The 20,998-nt window shown below is 34.6% G+C and overlaps 2 protein-coding genes across 9 annotated transcripts in view; both read left to right on the forward strand.

The window, feature by feature from the left end:
* The window catches only part of LOC145971776 (neuronal calcium sensor 2), a 130,339-nt gene extending 109,557 nt beyond the window's left edge, over window positions 1–20,782 (forward strand). For all 8 annotated transcript variants that reach the window (XM_083099815.1, XM_083099813.1, XM_083099810.1 and 5 more), the window contains 2 exons: window positions 7,388–7,516; window positions 11,774–20,782. In XM_083099815.1, the coding sequence (XP_082955941.1) occupies window positions 7,388–7,516; window positions 11,774–11,950 (306 nt within the window). In that variant the 3' untranslated portion in view covers window positions 11,951–20,782. The remainder of the gene's footprint in view (window positions 1–7,387; window positions 7,517–11,773) is intronic.
* Window positions 1–20,998, forward strand: part of Nca (neurocalcin homolog) — a 149,922-nt gene that overhangs the window by 109,697 nt on the left and 19,227 nt on the right. The window lies entirely within an intron of this gene.

Below are 20,998 nucleotides of genomic sequence, written 5' to 3' on the forward strand. Positions count from 1 at the left end.
GGTTCTAAAAATAATAACGGTTATATTTATGCCGCGTTGCGACAATTTTAATTTTATATCCTCCACAAAGAGGCGTGGTGGAAATGCATTTCGTCTAATGAAATTATTGGAGGATTATCATCGAGATATATTTCATATTAATTTACGGAGTAGAGTCGATTACCTAACATGCGATCTCTATAAATATTGTTAAATTTATAATAAATTATTTGATTTTCATTTCATCTAGAAAAATTCTCTATATGATATAAAATTTATATGTTTTATACACTAAATGATATCAGTTTTGTAACGTTTGAATGCGATAAATGAATTTCTCAGCTTCTCTCTTGATGGTGTGAGCGATAAAATTTTATGAAAGATTATTATTTTATTTTCCAATATAAATATTTTGATATTTAATTCTCGATAAAAAATTCTACAAAAAATAAAATTTACTTAAAATTTCCACAACAGAGGTTATTGTCCATTAAAAATAAACAGAAACATAAAATGTATTATTAGTTGTAAAATTTATTACTGATTACATATTCCTAATACTTATAAGATTTATATAATTTATGTATTGAATTACCTTGCTTGTTTCGTTCTAAAGAAATAGAGTCGGCTCTAAATCCTTTGCTTAATGTTTTCTCCGATAACGATAAAGAAGAATCGCAGTAGTAACATTGTTTAAAATAGATTTAAAATATCAAGGATAATATCGAAGGATATTCCAAGCAAACAGCGGTGCCACCATACAATATATTCAAATCACAAATACGAACTTTATTTGAGTCAAGTCAACGCCGACATTTAATAGATGCAGACCAAATGCAGATGCAATCTGACTCGCGGTTATATCTTACGCGGTTGCGCGGTAGTTAAGAAATTTCACGCTTCCGTAGAACGATAAAGTTTTAACAAAGCTTCACCGATGTGAGAGCTTGCAATTCGCCCGACGAGCTAAAGTTCCCTCTCTTTATATATAACATACTCTCGTTATCTCTAAACGTCTATTTTCCCAACGCTCATCCCGCGATTCATGAATAAACCTGCATTGCGATAGTTTGACTTGTCGCTATTGTATTGTGCCGCTATCAATATTATCCGGTAAGAGACATTTGTGGAATCCGGTACATAGTTGAAAATACATGTGAGTTTCATCCCCTTCGAGATAAGCACCGGGCGAGGTACACACCGTGCGCCGACAATAGTTTTCATTCGATTCTCGTCATCGTATCGACACGAATAGCAGCCTATAATAATCGGACAAAAATCCGCTCTTACTTTTATGGACGCCATCCCCCGTCGCATCTCCACTTGAGATATAATATCAGTTACGTGTCGCTCGTTTTTCTTCGGAGAAAATCTGAACAAAGTCGTCGTCTGAGTTTAACCCTCGTGATATCGGCTGAATGGGAAAAACTTTCCTCGATGCGACAAAGACTCTTCCACAAGACGTCGTTGTCGAGTCTATAGTAATAGTGGCAATAATAAGCAATGAAATTTATGGGAAGAATGTGCCCGTCTCTCTCCTGGGCGAGAAAATATTATACGGCCGTTGATCAAATTGTGTGATCTTGGCAAATTGGCAGAGACGAAATTCAATTTTTTATTTTCTAGCATTTTTTCAAATATCGGTTGATCTTTCTTTATTGTTTAAAGTAACTTGAAATAAAAAAATATAAAATAAAATTGTTATCTTTTTATGTTGTTTAGTTTCCACGAAAATTATTTTTTTATTTATCTTGTTTTCACGCTTAATGTGTATTATTTTCGAATCTGTAGTTTTAAAATAAAATTTAGATTAAAGAACAATGATTAAAAAGGCTAGATGATGATTGATTTGTTTGTAAGATGAAATGATTTTGAGATTTTTTATTATTTAAAAAAATGTAATTTTTAAAGGCGAAACTTTTTTATACTTAATTATATATTAAATTTGTAGAAGGAACAATAAACTAAACGGCTTTGAACGGCTAGCATATTAAAGAGCCATTAAAGGTTTAGCCAGAGAATTATACATCCATGGATTAAACTTTATTTTCCGAACATTTCCGGCGGATTAATGATAAATGGGCGCGCATCAGCTATCTCTCAGCTTTTCTTGCAACTTTCTTTATTTACGAACGATTTGAGCTCCATATACATTTATCGCTCTCTCCAGACAGTATCTAAAATCTTGAGAATCGAAAGCACCCTGTTCCGTATAAAAAGTGCTTTGTATTTACTCAGCCAATGCTGTATCCAAATGTACTACTAGTGACACGATAAATATTTTTTAGTTTCCGGACATTGATATATTTTCCTGTTCCTTTGAGCATCGCTTAAACGATATCTGTTTCTCCGCCGAAAGCTATTCGTACGATATCAAATATGTGTATGCATAGTATTTCACATATGACATATATATATGACAAGAGATGGCATTTTTTTGGATTTTTAATTATCACATAAGACTTTTATATTCACCGATATTTTCAAAGAAGATATGGAACTTGGATCTCTCAATCGAATCAAGTATAATGATTTATAGAAAAATAATCGTAATGTATTAAAAAATGTTAAACTGATATTACATGTTGGCTAATAATAGCATTTCAATCGTCTCGTAGTATCGGAACAAAGATATTTAATGCCCGACAAATTATGTTAAATCTCTCAGCGAATATCGCTTTTTATCACGAATGGCGTTGCAATTCCCCTACTTTTTGAGAATTTGCGAGGATTTCAAAGAGAGCAAACTTTGTTCGTGCTTTTGCCTTGACGGAAACTTTTCACGCGTCGTACCATGTAATTGCATTGTTGCACTCGAACGCACTATTTGGGACTAGAAGTTGACTAACTCGCTAAAAACTTACCACGAAAGTTAATCTTGGAAGGATATTTCTCGAAAACATGATTTCTTTTATGCGATATAGAATTATTTCCTTTTCATATAAACAATATTTTGCACTTATTCCACCTCAATATTGAGATAAATTGTGATACTTTAGTAATTTTGCTGGAATTAATTTCTTCTTGCAAAACGTCAATTTATCTGTCTGCTTTTTCATAACTCTTGTTTAAATTATAAAATTAATTAAAATGGAGTTAATTATAAAAACAAGTTGAAGAACGATATATTGTATTTTTCAGAATTATAATTTTGATTTGTATTATTTTCAAAAGAAATTTAAGCAAATTTTTAACATCATTTGTTCTTACATAATCAGAGAGATCAATATACTGTAAGTTACAGAATTAAAAGGTATACTGTAAATTTTTAAATATTTTTTATTTGTGTTACACATTTGTTACATAATGTTAAAAAGTTTTTATTTAATTATTTTCATAATAGTTATATGTAAAACTAACTTAACGTTATAGTAAAATATGCACGTCACATAATTAATGCAGGAAAAAAAGTACACGTTTTACGGAAAACTTTCTCGACTTTTCTGTTGAATCTTAAGTCCCAAATAGTCTTGACCTTTTCCTCTTTCTTAAAGGGCACTCGATCCCAATTTTCCAATAGTTACATTTCCATTAATGTCGGGCAGCACTAGAATTCATTTTAAAAGTCCATTTCTAACAATCCAATGAATTGTGCTTTCCAATATTTTTGAAGCTACACAGCTCATCTTAAAACGTGCACTCTATTTGTGCACTGAATCTCTTGCGCGATATAATGTTGAATTGAAATTTTCAACAGTTAAAAGTGCAAGATCCTAAAAACACAACTGTGAACGTCAAAAATACATTAGCACGAATCGCTTATATTTATAATTTAAAAATAACAACGCAAAAATAACAGGTGCGTCGGAAATTAAACGGCATATCTGTCATGTACATATATGATGGATTTGCTCTTTTTATAAATTATATATATAGATGTAGAAAGTTTTTATATTATTTTTTTCCTTCAAAATTTCTTTACATATGGGTTGATGTAATAAATTTGTGTTAGCTATAATTATGATATATTATAATTACGTACGACGAGAATTGCGTCAATATAAATCATCCACTCGATACATAAATAGATGATATTATTTTATTTATAAATTTCTCAACATGTAGTGCAACTCAATTAACGAATATATGGCGTAAACATTATATATAGATATAGATATACGTGTATTCGGATTTATTATTTACAGTTCACAAAACACGAACAAAGCTTAGGGTATAGTATGTGCTGCATACATTGAGGGATGATTCAAGTTGATGGATTCATAATTCAAAGCACAATACAAAAAGTTACAGAGTAGCCCCGCGGGGAAATCTGTATAGTTTTGTTTTTTTTAATTTTGTGTACTGCCCTTTGTTTGATGTAAATACCGTTTGCTTTTGACGGTTGCATTCAGAAAACAATAATATTGATTTCGAGATTCCCGAGATTTTGGATCGCTTGTTTTTAAGAGAGTAAGACGCTCAAAAAGCCAAGAAAACATTTTATCTTAATTAAATGATCACCAAGTATGATTTGTGCTCCAGATTGTCTCAAGTCAAGCAAGTGATGCGAAAATATCTTGAATTTTTCATTTTGCGTTTCCAACCAATTTTTATACATAAATAAAGACGTAAATAGGAAATTTCTTAAAAGCATTTTAATCTTTAACATTAAGTGTGACTGAACGATTAAATTTGAAATGCAAATCTATTAAAAGAAAATTTATCTAAAATATTTACGATACATATTTTGCTACATTTATAGTTTTCACTTATTCTCTTAATTTATTTCATATTCATAATTTTTGTTTCTCAAACGTCATATATTGAAGGACATTTTAGTTAAAATTGTCTGGTTTTTCTAAAGAAAAATCGAGATTCCGTACAGAATATATATTTACGAATTTATACTAAAATATATTTCAGATATTTCATATAACGTAAATAGATATTTTATATAACGTCAGATATTTTATATAACGTAAATATTTCTTTTTATTAAGAATTAAAAAAAATATTCAGACAAAAAATATTTAAAACTTTATTCAGCATTAATTCTTCTTTTATTTTGTAAAAAGAGAGAAAAGCAGAAGAAATAATAAACATATTTTTATGTGTTTTTAATTGAAAATTTTTACTTTGTGCAAATATAAAATTGATATTATAATAGAATATAATAGAATATAATAGAATATTATGATGCACATAATAAAACTTGTTTCATTTATAGTTTAAAATTTTTTTCTTAAACTTTCCGACCGCCCATTCGTTTTCGAAATAATAGTGAATAAGGCTGAGATATATCAAAGTATTAAACGCGTTACAAACTTCCAACGACGGTAAGATTGATGCGTAAACTGAAATGATGTGTAACGTGAATTAATTTAACGATTAGGAAACTTGCATAACCTTCTATATCTCTTTCCGACTTCTTTTCTTTTGATTTCTTAAATAGTCAATGCTTTATTAACATAAACGTAAAGACTCACTTCCATACCAGTTCCATATGTCTTTTTCCACCTCTATATATTTGCCTGAATTAATCATATCGTATACATGATTCTATAAATGCAGAAATTGTTATCTGATATCAATTTTTAAAAGATATGAATTATTAAGTTAAACAATCTAAACAATCCTAAAGGGAGCACTTTGAGAAATTTCGATCGCAAACAAATAATTTATAAGAAATTATATTTAACGTTATAGTTTCTAAAATATTATATTATCAAACATATATATTAATATTTTTATATTTTAAATAACATATTGGTGATTGTGGAGTACAATTTTTCTTATCATCAAATGTATAAATTATACTGAAATAAACAAAATAATTTCTAAGTAAAATATTTTTATTATATTAAAAAAAAGAGCTTAAAATATCATAAAATTTATATGGAAATATTAATTATACTAATTACTAAAATTATGATCAATTCTCTTGATTAAAAATCTTAAAATTATAAGATAATTTTAAGATTTTTAATCGAGAGAAGAAAAATTTAATATTAAGATATATTAAAAATTATGAAATATATGCAATTAACACGGACGTTTTAAACATCCATTCGAGAAATTCTCATTCGGAAAATCCTCACTCCTAGAGAAACCACTTGGCCTCACCCTCAAACATTCGCGTTGCATTTATTCTCATGAATGTAATGTCCCTAAGGCCGGTTAATGGCATCACAAAGATGTTTTCTTTCCTCGGCACGAGTCGCCGTTCCTCTCGTAATATCAGAGCTCTTCTCGGGCTCTTTCGCGAGCTTGGCAGGTAAGCTGCACCTAAAATACGTACGAGCCTAAGGCTAGTCAAAAAGGAGGAGAGCTCGGTGCATCTTTCTCTCTCTTTCCTTTTCCTTTTCGGTGAAGTCAATACGAGAAGTGGCGACATTTGAGAGGTCAAGAAGAGCAAAGAGCCCAGCTCTTACCTTCCATCGTCCGCTATATTCCCCATTCTGCAAAGCCCTCGTCTCGTTTGTCTACCTCGGGCGGCAGGTGACCTAGTTCCGCCTGGAACGCTACTACTCTTTAACGACTCGAAAGGTATCGGCTTGAGGCGAGGGTACCCGAGGGTACAAATTCGCTCGACGCGCGATTACTACCGCCATTGTGCCGCCGAATCACGACCGCGAGCTTTTACGCTTACGCGATTTCATCCGGTAAATGGGCGCCGGAGAAGCCGAGGCTCGTAAAAAGAGCCATAACTTCTACACGATGTATCCGCCGATGACGCGAGATGATTGATAGCGTATCTTTAGAAGATTCGAAGACGGGATTGTTGACGAGACAGTTGAAACGATTATGGTCGTTTTTACTGCTTAAAATTTATAGAATGATTTGTCAAAGTAATCAAGATCCGTCTTCAAATGCCGCTGTGATAAAATTAGAACATTCAATGTACGAGATTGTCGGACGTAACAAAGAGATGTTCATCGCACGCTCTTTTCTGCCTGGAGATTAGTTACTTATTCAAAATATATAATTTATTTTCACGTGGATTCTCTCGGTTCTCTTGTCAAGATTATTTTAACCGATTTTATCGCGTGTTGAAAAATTTTATCGCATTCCAAAGGAGGATTATTTCTCGGGGTTTCGGTAGAGGTTCTTGAATTACGACTCTCCCCTTTTCAACGCGCGCTCTTTTCTGTCCTCAAATGTAATAGTTACTTATTCGAAATACATAATTTAATTTTCACGTGAATTCTCTCGATTCTCTTGTCAAGATTATTTTAGCCGATTTTATTGCGTGTTGAAAAATTTTATCGCATTCCAAACGGAGGATTATTTCTCGGGGTTTCGATAGAGGTTCTTGAATTACGACTCTCCCCTTTTCAACGCGTGTTATAAATATACGTTGAAAAATATAGATTTTCGCACAAAAGAGAAATGCCTCTTTGCAGCGGGTAAATAAAAGTTTCGATATTGCACCGTTACTGATATAGGATACCATCGGCTTTTGTTGCAGGAATTCCTATTGGCGATCGACGTGACGTCCAGCGGTACACCGGAAGAAAAACTGAAATGGGCGTTCCGTATGTACGACGTTGACGGTAACGGCGTTATCGATATGCAAGAAATGACGAAGATCGTCCAGGTACTGCGCCTCATGTATAATGCATGCGCTTCGATTTATCTCCACTTGGTTGCACTCGATCGCGACTATTTCGATGGAATACAGATTCTTTTTTCTTTTTTTTTTTTTATCACTTGACGTCAGTACTGCCGGCACGATTAATCAATGAAGAGAATGAGCCATTCGATATAATATTCATGTATAATATATTCATGTATGCGACATGATTTTTTGCCTCTATCGTGCCTCCACGGTTTATACTTTACATTTCTTTAATAAAAAAATTTATAACGCACGCATAAAAAAACATACGCGACACGATACGAATTCGTTGCGCTATGAATCTCAATGGAATTAATTTTCTCTCGTTACTCGCTAATGAAACGAGATCGCGCGAGTATATTCAGGAAATACTGAATCCTGAATTCACAGTCGAACAAGTCGATTTACGATGGTTAATTAACGCGCACCTGCAAACTAGGAAGGACTATAAATCAACGCTGTTTTTCCCCGATCACTCCGGGGGTGCATCCCTGCAGACTTCTTATGTGCACTCATGAGTAGCGTATGCAGCATATGCAGCGTATACCGGCGCTAATATTTCATGAACCTCCTCACGAGAACAGATGTCGACGTAGTCGCGCGGTTATTCCACTTGACATCGTGCATTTCTCAGAAATGCCTGAAGCGAAGCCTCGTTAAATACACCTGCCGCGTTTCATTTTTAAATAAGTAATTAAAGTTTGTATGCTCGCGATGATATAACGAACAAGGGAATTTTTTCATGCAACCTTGCATATTGAATTTTCGTAAAAGATTGCGATTCACATTCTTTGTGCATGAATGAATAATCGATCTTTAATATTTAAACCACGCAAATTTGTTGATTTCAATATTCGCGATGCTGCTTATTTTTCAGCGAAATAAAATAAATATAACGCAAAAAAATATGAATATCGAAAGATTGAGGAACGCACAACGAAACAAGTCAATCGTGTAAAATGTTTTTAAAATTTTTAAAGTTCAACTAACATTTATTTCATCTCAATTACATAAGTGTCAACAAAAAATATTTTAACGTATTACAGTAGAATTTTAATCGTGGTAAAAATAAAATAAAGAATATCAAAATTTGACAAAAATCTAGCCGATTCACTCGCCTTCTTATTTAATATAAGAAACTTGAAATTATGATGCACAATAAGTAAGACATAAAGATAAAATCATGGCAGAGAGATTAATATTATCGCGAGCGTGAATCTAGATAAATGAAGAAACGAGAGAGGCTTATGTGCAGCAGAATGCGGAAAATCGTGATAAGATACAACGAGAAGTCTTATAAAAGAATATTATTAAAATTTATCTTATAAAAAGATATTACATAACTATATTTGGCTCTACATTTTAATGCACTTTTTTACTTTAGGCAAACGTGTTTGTATATTAAAAAATTTTGCTCCTATTATGTAATAATACAACTATAATTTATAAGCTTATTCAAGAAACGGAATAAAATATTTGACAAAAATTACGTAATAAAAGCGATATTGGTAACGGTCGGTTTTCTCATCAATGTGTTAAAAATCCTTACTCAATACGATATTAAAATGATATATTGTCAAATTTTTAATATCGGATAAACATCAATATTATTTTTAATTAATATACATATATATTTGTTTATATTACATTACATGATTCTTTAAAAGTTATAAAAGAAAAATGCTTCAAAAATATTCTTAATTTTCTACAGAACACACTCATACACGTATATCCGTCTTTTCATTTTATAATAAAAATCGATGCAATCATCTCGCGTCTAAATAAAACAATATTTTAAATTTTAAATAATAAGAAAATTACATCTTGAGAGAATTAAAGCGTTTTAATTATCGACAAAAAGTTTTTTCCCAGGCGATAATAGAAAGATTCTTTCAACGCTTTGAGATACGTTATCGTCATCGTTAAAAAAGCTAGTCGAGCTGCTTTACCCGCGTCCGTTCGGATACTCATCTCGATGCTATTAGAAGTTTGGAACTTCCGGAACGCCGTTACCACGGGAATTCCGGCAACCGGAAGTTTTCCGCGCGCAATGAAAATTAACGACGGAATGTTTGACGAAACTCAATGCCTTCGTGTATTTAACACTTAAATCCGTGAACATTTATGTCGTGAAACGCGTTTCTGTAACTCAATTGACTCTTCACTCTATTGTTGAAACTCTGGGAATAACAGTGGCTGTTATTGATATCTCTACAAGCAAGTTCATTGTTTCAAAAATGTTACTTCAGACTTTAGACGCGTTAAATTGTGAAACGGAATATTCGTGAGTAAACAATTGTACTTTGACAGATTCATTCATATGTAGCTCGCAGGATTGAGAGTGAAGTAGACACAAGTTATGAAAAGATGATATTTTATATAATCTCTAAGCAAAAAAAATAATTTTCGAAACGAAGACAACATGACAGCTTATAACAGAATATATAGTTTGATCGTATTCACAATATTATCATTTATATGAAACATTGCTAATTTATATTTAAAATTTACGTCGCGACAACACGTTTGAATTTCCTATTATGTTTTCCTACAAATTAATCTCGCATATGGTTTGTTATAAAATTGTAATTAAAATTGATTTAATTCTCTGGATATACGTACACTATGTGGACAGACACGAAAGAGGATTAACTTTGTTTAAATAATCGTCTCCAGCTGGTTTAGTATGTTCAAGATAAAATTAATTTGCTTTACCTCACGTAGTTGGATGAAAAATAATAAATTCCGCGCGTTTATCTCTGTCCGAGCGATTTACAGTAGATTAATTGGAAAGATAGAAGAGATTGTAAATAAAAAATCACTGGGGTGTGTGCTTTAGTGATTCAAAGTATCGATTAGGTGATAAATTATATTTTTTGGGCGATACACAAATTATCAAGTTTTACTCAACCATGAATATCACATGCCTTAGGAAGATAAAGTATATCCTGAGCATAAGTTAATTTTAAACTTATTAGTTATTCTCGATCGGCTGTAAAAATGCATTATTTATTTCATAATAATGAGTTTACGAGTTTACGAGGATTGGATGATATAAGTGGAAATTTTTTTTATGCTTAGCAATAATTGAGTCTCTTTTAATGAAATTTATTTAAATTAGATTGATAATTTTCAATTGATTGATAATTTTCTCTACAAGATAAACAAGATTTAAAAAAATTTTAAAGTTTGAATTTTTATTTAAAAGCGACTATATAAAAAAATTATACGTTATTTCGAAATAATCGTTATACTGTTGTTGAGTAATTGTTCTCCAAACTTTTATTAAAAGAAATAATAACATGTTGTTATATAATAAAAAATTGCCAAGGTAATGAATAGTCGACGCGCTTAACTTATATTTTTACGAGATATAACAAAACTATGCTCGTTGAATCATTAATCAGATCAACTGTTCTTTTTTTATAAGGATGTGGTCTGAGTTACGTAACCTTCGATCTTCTCGTGATGAATTTAAGATAGACTTCCGTTTAAAAAACCGTGACAGGAATGGCTTTCGTGATTTATGACTCATTTATGTAACGCACAACCTTGACTAAAATTTTTCTCCGCATTTTTTCAATAAAAAATCATATTTTTTTAAAATATAAAACTAGATATCATTATTGCATTCAAGTGAACGTGAATTTTTTGTATACATTCTGCATTATAAAAAGATTAAAATCGATATAAAACGCCTGCCTGATTGTACTTAAATCATTTGTTGTATGTAACTCATATTATTTTATATTATATAAGAAGGTAATCTCTTTTATTCATCAACTTAATTACGGAAGTCGATGAGAAATATCTGATTATATTTTTAAAGGAAGCACCATACACAAGTTTAATATCCAATGTTTGTAATTCATTATAAAAGATATAAAGCGCTTTTACATGAATTTATTTTATTATATTAAATTAATATTTCATCGGGCGGAATTATGATAAAAAATGTAGCAATGGCTTCAAACGAAAATATCATTTTGTGAATGGAAAGCAAAATTGAAAAACCGTTACGTTAAAATCATGGAGAAAATAGAAAATTGAGCGTTTTCCCAAAATATTGGTATAAAATTGTCTTTTAATAGTTGTATTTTATAAATATGTCAAAATATGTGAAATGGTTTTCAGAAAAATGCGACAGAGACACGTTCATACATTCATATACGTTTGATCCTACGTGAGTCCGAGTATCACGTAGAGAGAAACAAAGTATTATCCTTCTGTTCCCAGGCGATATACGACATGCTCGGCGCGTGTTCGAGCAATAGACCGGCGGACAGCGCGGAGGAGAGGGCGAAGAACATATTCGCAAAGATGGACGAGAACAACGACGGGCAGCTGACGCAAGACGAATTCCTGAAGGGCTGCCTCCAGGACGAGGAGCTGTCGAAGATGCTCGCCCCTTAATCCCGACGTCGCCTTATTTCCGGAGTCGCCGACGCGCGATCGTAAACGAGGATACACACCACTACCACTAGTTCTCATGACTCTCCCAAAATTCAACGACAACGGAACGTCAACAATAAGCCACCACCAAAGTCGACACTCGCATACACACGCGCCATCGTTGCATACGTTAAACACGTACACGTACCGAATAAAATACCGAGAAAATTTCCAATTAATTATGACGTATACGCTATATTATTATGGCGATTCGACAACAAGTCCCGTCGCTCGTGTCCGATGGAAGGACACGAGCCGTGATAAGATGGCAAGATAGTGATCGAGGAAAATGACCGAGGATGATCGATGAACGAAAAGGAGGGACAACGAGTCGAATCGAGTCTTGCTCGAATTTGAAAAAGGGAAAAGTTTTCAAGGGGATGGCACGCTGTACGCGCAGATCTTCGTTCGGACGACAGTAATACGATGGTGATAATTGGTCCTAGGAAAAGATAGCCTCGCGAACACACGGAGAACGGAGAACGACGTCACTGGTGACGACGAGGGATCTAATTAGCATTTTGTGAAAGCCCTGCTGTCCATTTTGCGAACTCATCGTCGACAAGTAGGGTGAATCCTGCACTCACACGCTGGTTCATCGTGCGAATTCAGGAATTTCCTCGGACCGGATGGAATTAATCAGGGGGCAGGGGTGAGAGTGTTGGAATGTTCAGTTCTCTCGAGAGAGGAAAGTGACAACGTTGGTCGTCACGGAGGATCGCCGGTGGCTTTCAAAGCTCGTGCTTGCACCGACAATTTGGCTTAACCGATCCTAGACGTGCGGGATTCGTCGTCTCTTTCCGACGAAACTATACTCCCGTCTAATAATACAGATGGAGAGCATAAATTAATCCTCTGATGCGCTTCAGGAGACATAAGGACTTTCGTAGTTCCGTACAATTTCGCACAGAAGTGACTGTAGAGGTATTAATATCGCGATTCTAATTTCACTCCGGATTTATCAATAGCTCCCAGAAGTTGGTCAGATCTCGCGGTGGATCTTACTAGATGTCTATTGTTTTCGCGAGCGCTTTAGTCTCGTTGTAATAGAGAATTAGTGTAAATAATTCAAGCGCATCATACATTAATTCGCTTCAAATTGGATTGTTGGATTGTTACAGACAGATGTTTGCAAGTATTTACACAAGCACTCGATCTTCTCTCTCTATAGTGTCATTTATATATAAAACGGAGCAAATTTTTATGTACGCACATAAAGCGTAGGATAGAGATATCTCAAATGTATTTGAATAATTTCCAAACCAACTATACGATTTAATCCGATTTGAGTCTCGTGAATCCTCCGTTGAATCATTGCACGGCGCTTGTTTTTCTAATCCTATTCATATATTTGAACAGCTCAAAGCCAAACTGTGATTTGAATCTCGTGTAAGTTATTTGTTTGATGGCCACCATTAATCTTCATTTCATTCCATTCTACTCCATTTCACAAGATTCCAATGCTCCGCAAAGTCCCGTTCATCAGATTACGCTGTAAGAGTCGCATCAATTTACTCTCTTTCTCTCTCTCTCTCTCTCTTTCTCTCTCTCTCTCTCTCTTTCTCGTAGCGTTCGATTATACTTTTAAATAAACTTCTTCAAATAAAATGAAGAAAAAATAGCGCATCAGAGGATGAATCAGGATCAGGACTAACCAAAGTCGGTGCAGTCGGTTTGAAATCGCCCGAGGCGATCTTCTCGCATCACGATGGACCAGGAACGGAGAATTTCGCGTGAATCAGACAAGTGAGTGAGAAAGCGAAGATCCGCTCGTCGCCAAGTCGCCCGTCGTAGAATTTAAGAGACGAATGCGAGAGACACTTGCGTGTGCGTGTCGCGAGAGAATCGCGACGTGCGATCGCACGCACGTCCCACTTTTTCAGGCCTCTGCACGGATCGATCGTAGGTCGACGTAAGATCGACGTGTTGTTGCGCCGATACGGGCCCTGTCGTCCTGACCGTTCGCCGCGCGAGGTGGCAACACAACGAATTGCGCGAATTACGAGGTAAACGTCGAGGTAATTAGATAGAGGGGACGGGGGGAGCAATATCGCTTAAGAGAAGATACGTTAATTTTATATCGGTGCGGCCCGATGTCGAGAGAGCCCTACGTCGGTTGCATCGTCGACCAGCACGCGCGTCATCCTAGGCTGCAATCGATACTGGATACGGCAGTTATTACGTGCAACGGATGTGGTCTAGTATCCAGTACGGTTCATGTGTACCGCGCGTTGCCGCGAAATCCGCTGGATTTCTGCGAAACACGCGGTGTGGATTAAGCAAATGCCACGAAACTTGGGGGGAGAAGTTTTATAAGGCGATAAAAGGGGGAGTCAATTTCCGGACGGCCAAACTTTCCGTACAAACTACGCGATTTTAAACTATTCTTCGCCGTTGCGCTTCGCTATTTCGTCTCGCTATTGTTCCTCCCGAAATTACTTACACATGTGTACTAGATTTTCCGACATGTATCCTGATTATCGTGAGAAAGTCGTATAGAGCACGTGTAATTGCCGTTATAAAGATACGAACAAACCATAATCGTCTAGATGTAGCATCTCGGTTGATTTTAATCTAATCTTTATCGATTCTCTGTCTTTTTTTAGAGAATTAAAAAGGGACAAGGAGCTAAATCAGCCTGCGGTCAAAGTTAACTGACATTTGATGAAATCGATTCTCGTGTAATAATGATTGACATATTTTCTACGCGTATGGTATAATAAAAATACGATACGACTTTAATCATTATTACATACGGAATGTTACGTAATCTTTACATTACATCGTAATTATGACGCGGAAAGCAAAAAATGTCAAGTCTACTTATCGCGTCAATCGATATAAAGAGGATCAATCTGATAATGGCCGTCTTAATCCAATCGACAGCGTGCTCGTCGACGCTCACAAATGTTTCCGACGCTTTTCACCGGATCGAAGGCTCTTCGATTTCTTTCTTCTATTTTCCTTTCTCGTACATACACACATATATATGTATATCTTTATGTAGAATATATTTGAAATAATGGTGCCCGCGAGAAACACAGTGTGCACCGGGGTTAATGTAGTTCGCGCGTGTATATATTTTAAGATTTACGAACAAAGATCTGTATCGAATACATAACGTAACCGTATGACGTTTCTCGGATGACGCATACGTTATGCTTCGCATGAAAATGCACAGACGGTATTTGTTCTATCCCGCGTCGAGTCAAGGTAAGTTATCTCACCGAAGAGTATTTTCGAATTGAACGGAATTTACTTGAATTCCAAGTACATTCGAGTATTTGCATAAGAAATGTCGCCTCTTTAAAACTAAAAGGAAATATCTCAAGCTAAAATCTCTCTTACAGAATGCGCATGATTTCTATTCTTCTTTAAAGAAGAGTTTTTGAAAACGCTTTCTCATAATGCACAGAATTAACGGCACGTATGCTGTATGCATATTTAGGCATGATTGGTTCCAAGAAAGCAATAGTTGAGTCCGCGGTACACCTACATATATACATGTAACGTTTCAATTCACGTCATCAATTTATTCTCTCGAACTATCGTGTACACCGTTGTAAATGTTCCACTGCATGTTGGGACGCACGTTGCAGATTGCTTGTAATTGCCTCGTTACCTGTTTCCGATAGTTTTGAGATATGTCTTGTGGTTTGCACGAGCCACGAGCGGTATCAGAAAATCTTTTTTTTTCACTATTACTCATATAATGATGAATTCTTTCATGTGCACACATAGATTTTTTTGAAACTTTGCAATTAAAGTAAAATGACATATGTGTTTAAAGATCTTTTTTTTTTTCAAGAAAAGTCTATGAAGATTCAGAATTATTGATGACTCAGTGATAATTCATCTTCAAGGTTAAAATTAAACAAGTACGAGAATAAATTAAAATAAAAAATAGATCGTAATTTTTATCTATATTAAATAATATATAGACTTTCGTATTTATATTAATTAATAAGTCCAGCGAGAGACATATTCTCTGGGTCACGTTAGAGAACACATGTCACAAGCTTCCATCGAACAAGGAAACCAGCAACGACACGTGCAAGCGATATGCCGTGAGCTTTAAAGAGAATTGATCAAGCAGCTGTTGTGCGATATAAGGGACAAACTTGATTTGAGGGTGTAAATGCCAACGATAATTGCTGTCGCTATTCATGGCGAGCTACCGGGCAACTCCGAGTACTCTTTTTGCCATGTAGCATTGCATGTGGCGCGGTAAATTCTCACGTACTAAGCGGCTTAAGTCGCGCTTGGAACACATTGTGATCCGTGCGGATTTCTAGAGGATAAAAAAAAACCCGTTGCACTGATTCACAAGCTTTTTGTTCTTGAATCTACTAACGATCGAATATATATAAAATTGACTAGATAATTAGAATAAATATTAATTTTCCGATTTTAATTGTGCGTGTTTTTATTATTAAATATAGACTACAATTATAAAGAATTTTAGAGTAAAAATCGAAGTAATTGAGGAATGCTTGAGAAAAAGATTTTATAAAATATCAAAATACACAACTTAGCTTTCTCTGTAAACTGCAAATATAAACTATTGTGTGTTGAGATATCTACAAGTGATAATTGTCTGATGAAATACTTGTACCAATTTTTTTTCGAAATAATTTTGCGGAAACATATATTTTTAGTTTTACATTTCAACTGCGTATTAAAATATATGAATTATTTCGATATAATAATTTATAACTTGTTTTACAAAATCTGAACATATTTATGAAATCTTTATCGTGTGTATGTGATCCTAGATTAGCTTTCGAAATACACTAATTTCTGTGTCCTTATTAATATTAGAAAATATTTTATTTATTTATATATTATCTTGTAAAATGTGTCAAATTGATGGGCAATTATTGTGGTAATATTATTGAATTAATTGATAATCGTAAACGGGATAATATATCGAATATTGGATATAAAAATTCCTCGCGACACAAGTAAAATTATAAAACGCGTAGAAGTTTGTCGGTTTTTTTCGATCGGGAATATTATTAAAATTAATCGTTGCAAATGAGACTGAGCAGATATATATATATATATATATATGAGAGGAAAAAGGATTTTAATTAAAATTCCAATTAATCCTTCAGTGCCATTTACTCGCGGTTATTATATAACAGATAAAAAAAATTAGAAGCAATCTCTTTCTCAATCAACAAAATGAGCGAATGCAATTTTAAAAAATTTTGCATCACGATGTCATAAGCTACGGAATGCTTGTGACGCTGATTCGGATTAAATTTATTAATTGAAGTGGACTCCACTGCAGTGCTTTGATGAATAAAGTGCATTCGAGAACTGCGTTGTACGGGTTTCGTAAAGAAACGAGATATATGTGTGTATATGTGTGTATATCCAGAGACTTTACTAATATACATAGAATTATGACGAATATCTTAAAACGATAACATCACAGATTGTACATCTTACAGAAATGTCTTAAAATTAAAAAAGATGGAGATATATTTAAAGTCTTTAAAAAGTTTATACAGGGAGATTATATAAAAATAATTGAGATTAATTATAATTTTAAATTAAAATGATTTTACTTTGCATATTGCGAAAAATTTCTTTTGTCAAAAAACTGCAATGATGAATTAACTCAATGTATTTAAAAATATAACGTTATATAAAAATATTTTGCGTTCTTTGCACGACTTATACAAAACAATATTTCGTACATCTATAAAATATATTAGACATTATCTTAATTATAAAATAAAAACAATGGCGAGTGTTTATTCCAAATGCAAAGTATCAAGAGAATCAAGTACTTTAGGCTAGTCAAGAGCGTGCAATGATTTAGGAATTCTTAAATTACTGCACACACTATCATTGTTCATTGTGTAGTTATTCAGTAATTAGTTTATATATAAATGCAGACTAATAGGGGAGAAATATGGAATAAAAGAATAGCGGAGAGAGTTCATGGAGTAGGAAAAATATCGTTTGACATCATCGAGTAAAAGTTATCTATCGATACTATACTTAACGAATATCAGCTTAATTAAGATCAAACTTAATGGATGATGCCAATCTCCGAGATGTAGTAGTATTAAAATTAATAATATCAAAATTAACCGCTCCTATTAAAGTTAGTCGATGTAATCAATCGATAGGTTGTACCAATATTGATTAATAACACTAATGCTAACTGATAGTACCAAATAAAATGAATCGTTTCTATGAAAATTAATCGGTAGCCTCGGAATTAATTAACATGAAAATTAATTGGTTTACTCGGTGTGACTGCATTAACTTAAGCGAAATAGTACGCGCTAAAAGAGAGAGATAGACCTCCGTCTCCCTATCGTATTAATCAAAGAACAACGATAAGCGGACCACAATGTGTTACTAATATGTCGCTCCAACGTAAAGATCTTTTCGCGGAAACACGCGAATCGCATCCTTTGCTTATTCTCCGCCGGCGAGATACGTAGATAAGGTCTCTCTCGTGTAAGACAGCGTCGCGTTTTCATACGTCGCGTCTTCTAAATCGGACTGTGCTGGTCGTAAAGGAAGATATATATCTATCGCTCGAATTGTGTGTACTCATCTCTACGGAGACGATAGACTAGCGTCTATTAGTGATAGCATTCGACCAATTGTGTGTTTTTATTAGGAAAAAAAGAAAAAAAAGCCGCTTTCTCTCTCTGATCCGCGCGATTGCGTTCTCTCGTCTCTTTGCTTCCGCTCGCGGTACTCCTCATCGAATTCACCGACTCGATCGATTTCCCTCTCTAGATAAATTATGTAGATACAAATTAGAGATATATAGCTTGATAGGATAAAAAACGGCACAAACTCTCTTTGCGGAAATCGCGTCGCGAGTGATTTCGTCGGTGGGGTGGTAGGCCTCGTGCTACAGGCAAAATTGAGCAATTTAACGGACGGATGTATCCGCGCTCGTTATTTTTACTCGGTAAAATAATGCGCGGGATTGGCGATTTGACGATTGAAAATCGAGGGAGCACGCAGATCGGAGAACGCTTTCTACGTCGTCGAGACAACTAAAAAAACACGTGCTCTCGTGCATGTATATATTTATATTAGGCTAGGTACATATCTCGGCTCCTTCCATCACATCTCGGCTCCTTCCATGACGCGCAAGAGGCGAAGGCCCTTTTTCGCTTCGCGATTTTACTCTCTACGTGCTTCAATCGCAACTATCACGATTAAGTCAATTTTAAACGAAGAAGAAAAAGAGGAAGATATCCGTTAACACGATATTTCTATATATATATACATGTACGCGTAATTATATATATATTAAAACGTGTTAATAATATTGATATATATTCTATGTGTGTAGTAAATCTGTACGAGTAAATATGGTCTTGTTCACTGGCGATGATGGACTCGATTTTTCGGATAAAGAAATGAGACCTCTGCGGACAATTCTTTCTCGAAACATTATTCATTTTTATCTTTGAATCTGGAGGCGACGTCCAAGATTTCATACGCGGAAATTGAAACTTGGTTGAATGAAATCTTGACTTGAGAGAGAGACACTTTTGAAAAATTTCTCCAACGTCATGTACAAATTAAGAAATTATGTTAAAATGTCAATGTCCAATATTTTTAGAGGCAAATTGATCACTGAAAATTTTTGAAATGAAAGAAATGTGACAATCTATGATATCATTAAATTTTATAAAAAAATATAATGATAATTTCAGATTGCGAAATCATCATCAATGCGCAAGACCTAAGATAGACGCAATATGATTGACTTACACTAAGATACACATTCCTAATCGCTAATCGCTAAATCAAGACTCGATTCGTAAGAAAAAAAATAATAAAAAGTAAAAAAAAAACAAAAAAATATTCACGCAACTCTTCTCTCTCGAATAGAAAGTGCAGCATTGACAATCGACATAATAAGAGTTCCCTTTTACGAAAGAGTCGACGTACGTATATAAACGGGAAAATTTTATAAAGCTTAAGAGAACGAACGGACCTAAAGTGCATTACACATTAATGGAGGAGCCGTCGTCTCGGTTGTCTTTCCTTCTTCGGCGACGCGCGGATCCTCCTCTTACAAAACCGTCACCCCGTACATACACGCGATAGGAAACGTATACGCACATAACTATGCACCTACGCATGCGATCGTGCGTGTATGCGTGTCCGGAACTCAATTTCCGTCGCACAACATTTAATAGCGTTTTCGCGCCAGCGAATTGTTCACGCGCAGAGATTGCGAGAGTTAAGATCGAGTACCGATTTAAGCCGTCGACTCTCCCCCTCCCGTACCCTCCTTACTTAAGATTTCCCTCTGTGGTTTCCGTAGATTTGCACGCCCGAGAGACGGAACGCGTATATATTATTACGGGATCAATCAAGATATAGTCGCGTGACAATTTCGGGATGTTCCGCGATGACGTATATAATTAACGATTGTCATTCTTGTTGCAAATGATTCTATTGTTAAGTAAATGGTCGTCACTTTTAACGCGTCGGTAAAATCAATTATTCGGTTCATCATTGATAAATATCCTCGCTGTCACGAGTTCTCGCCACGATTGATCCTAATTTCTTACGTCTCGCCGCGAAATGACGAATGAAGGTAAAAGTCAATTCGACGTGAGAAGATTACGCGATATATTAAATAAAAGTACAGCGAAATGGAGCCATTTTGCGCGCTATTCTCTTACTAATCTATGCGATTTTATATTTTTCTACGCCTTCCACTCCGTTTAATCCGCTCTCGTCACGATCTCTTCGAGACATTTTCCCGATACGTCTTATCGTCCCTTCTATTACGTCCCTTCTATTACGTCGGTACTTGGCGAAATGTATCTACAAACTCTAGTAATCTAACAATAAGTAATCATTTTTATTAACACGCGACATGTGCGTCGTTTCGCCGCACGATCAACTTTCGCATGCCGGAATATTCTTCGAATGCATTTCTCAAGGACGATCGTAAATTTGCATTCGCCTTCGCGTCGATTTACGATCGGCAGAAATGCTTCG

This window comes from Camponotus vicinus, unplaced genomic scaffold (genome assembly GCF_025532165.1).
Source record: "Camponotus vicinus isolate PSW18456_S1 unplaced genomic scaffold, iyCamVici1.0 SCAF_5, whole genome shotgun sequence".
In the NCBI taxonomy this organism is placed as follows: Eukaryota; Metazoa; Arthropoda; class Insecta; order Hymenoptera; family Formicidae; genus Camponotus; species Camponotus vicinus.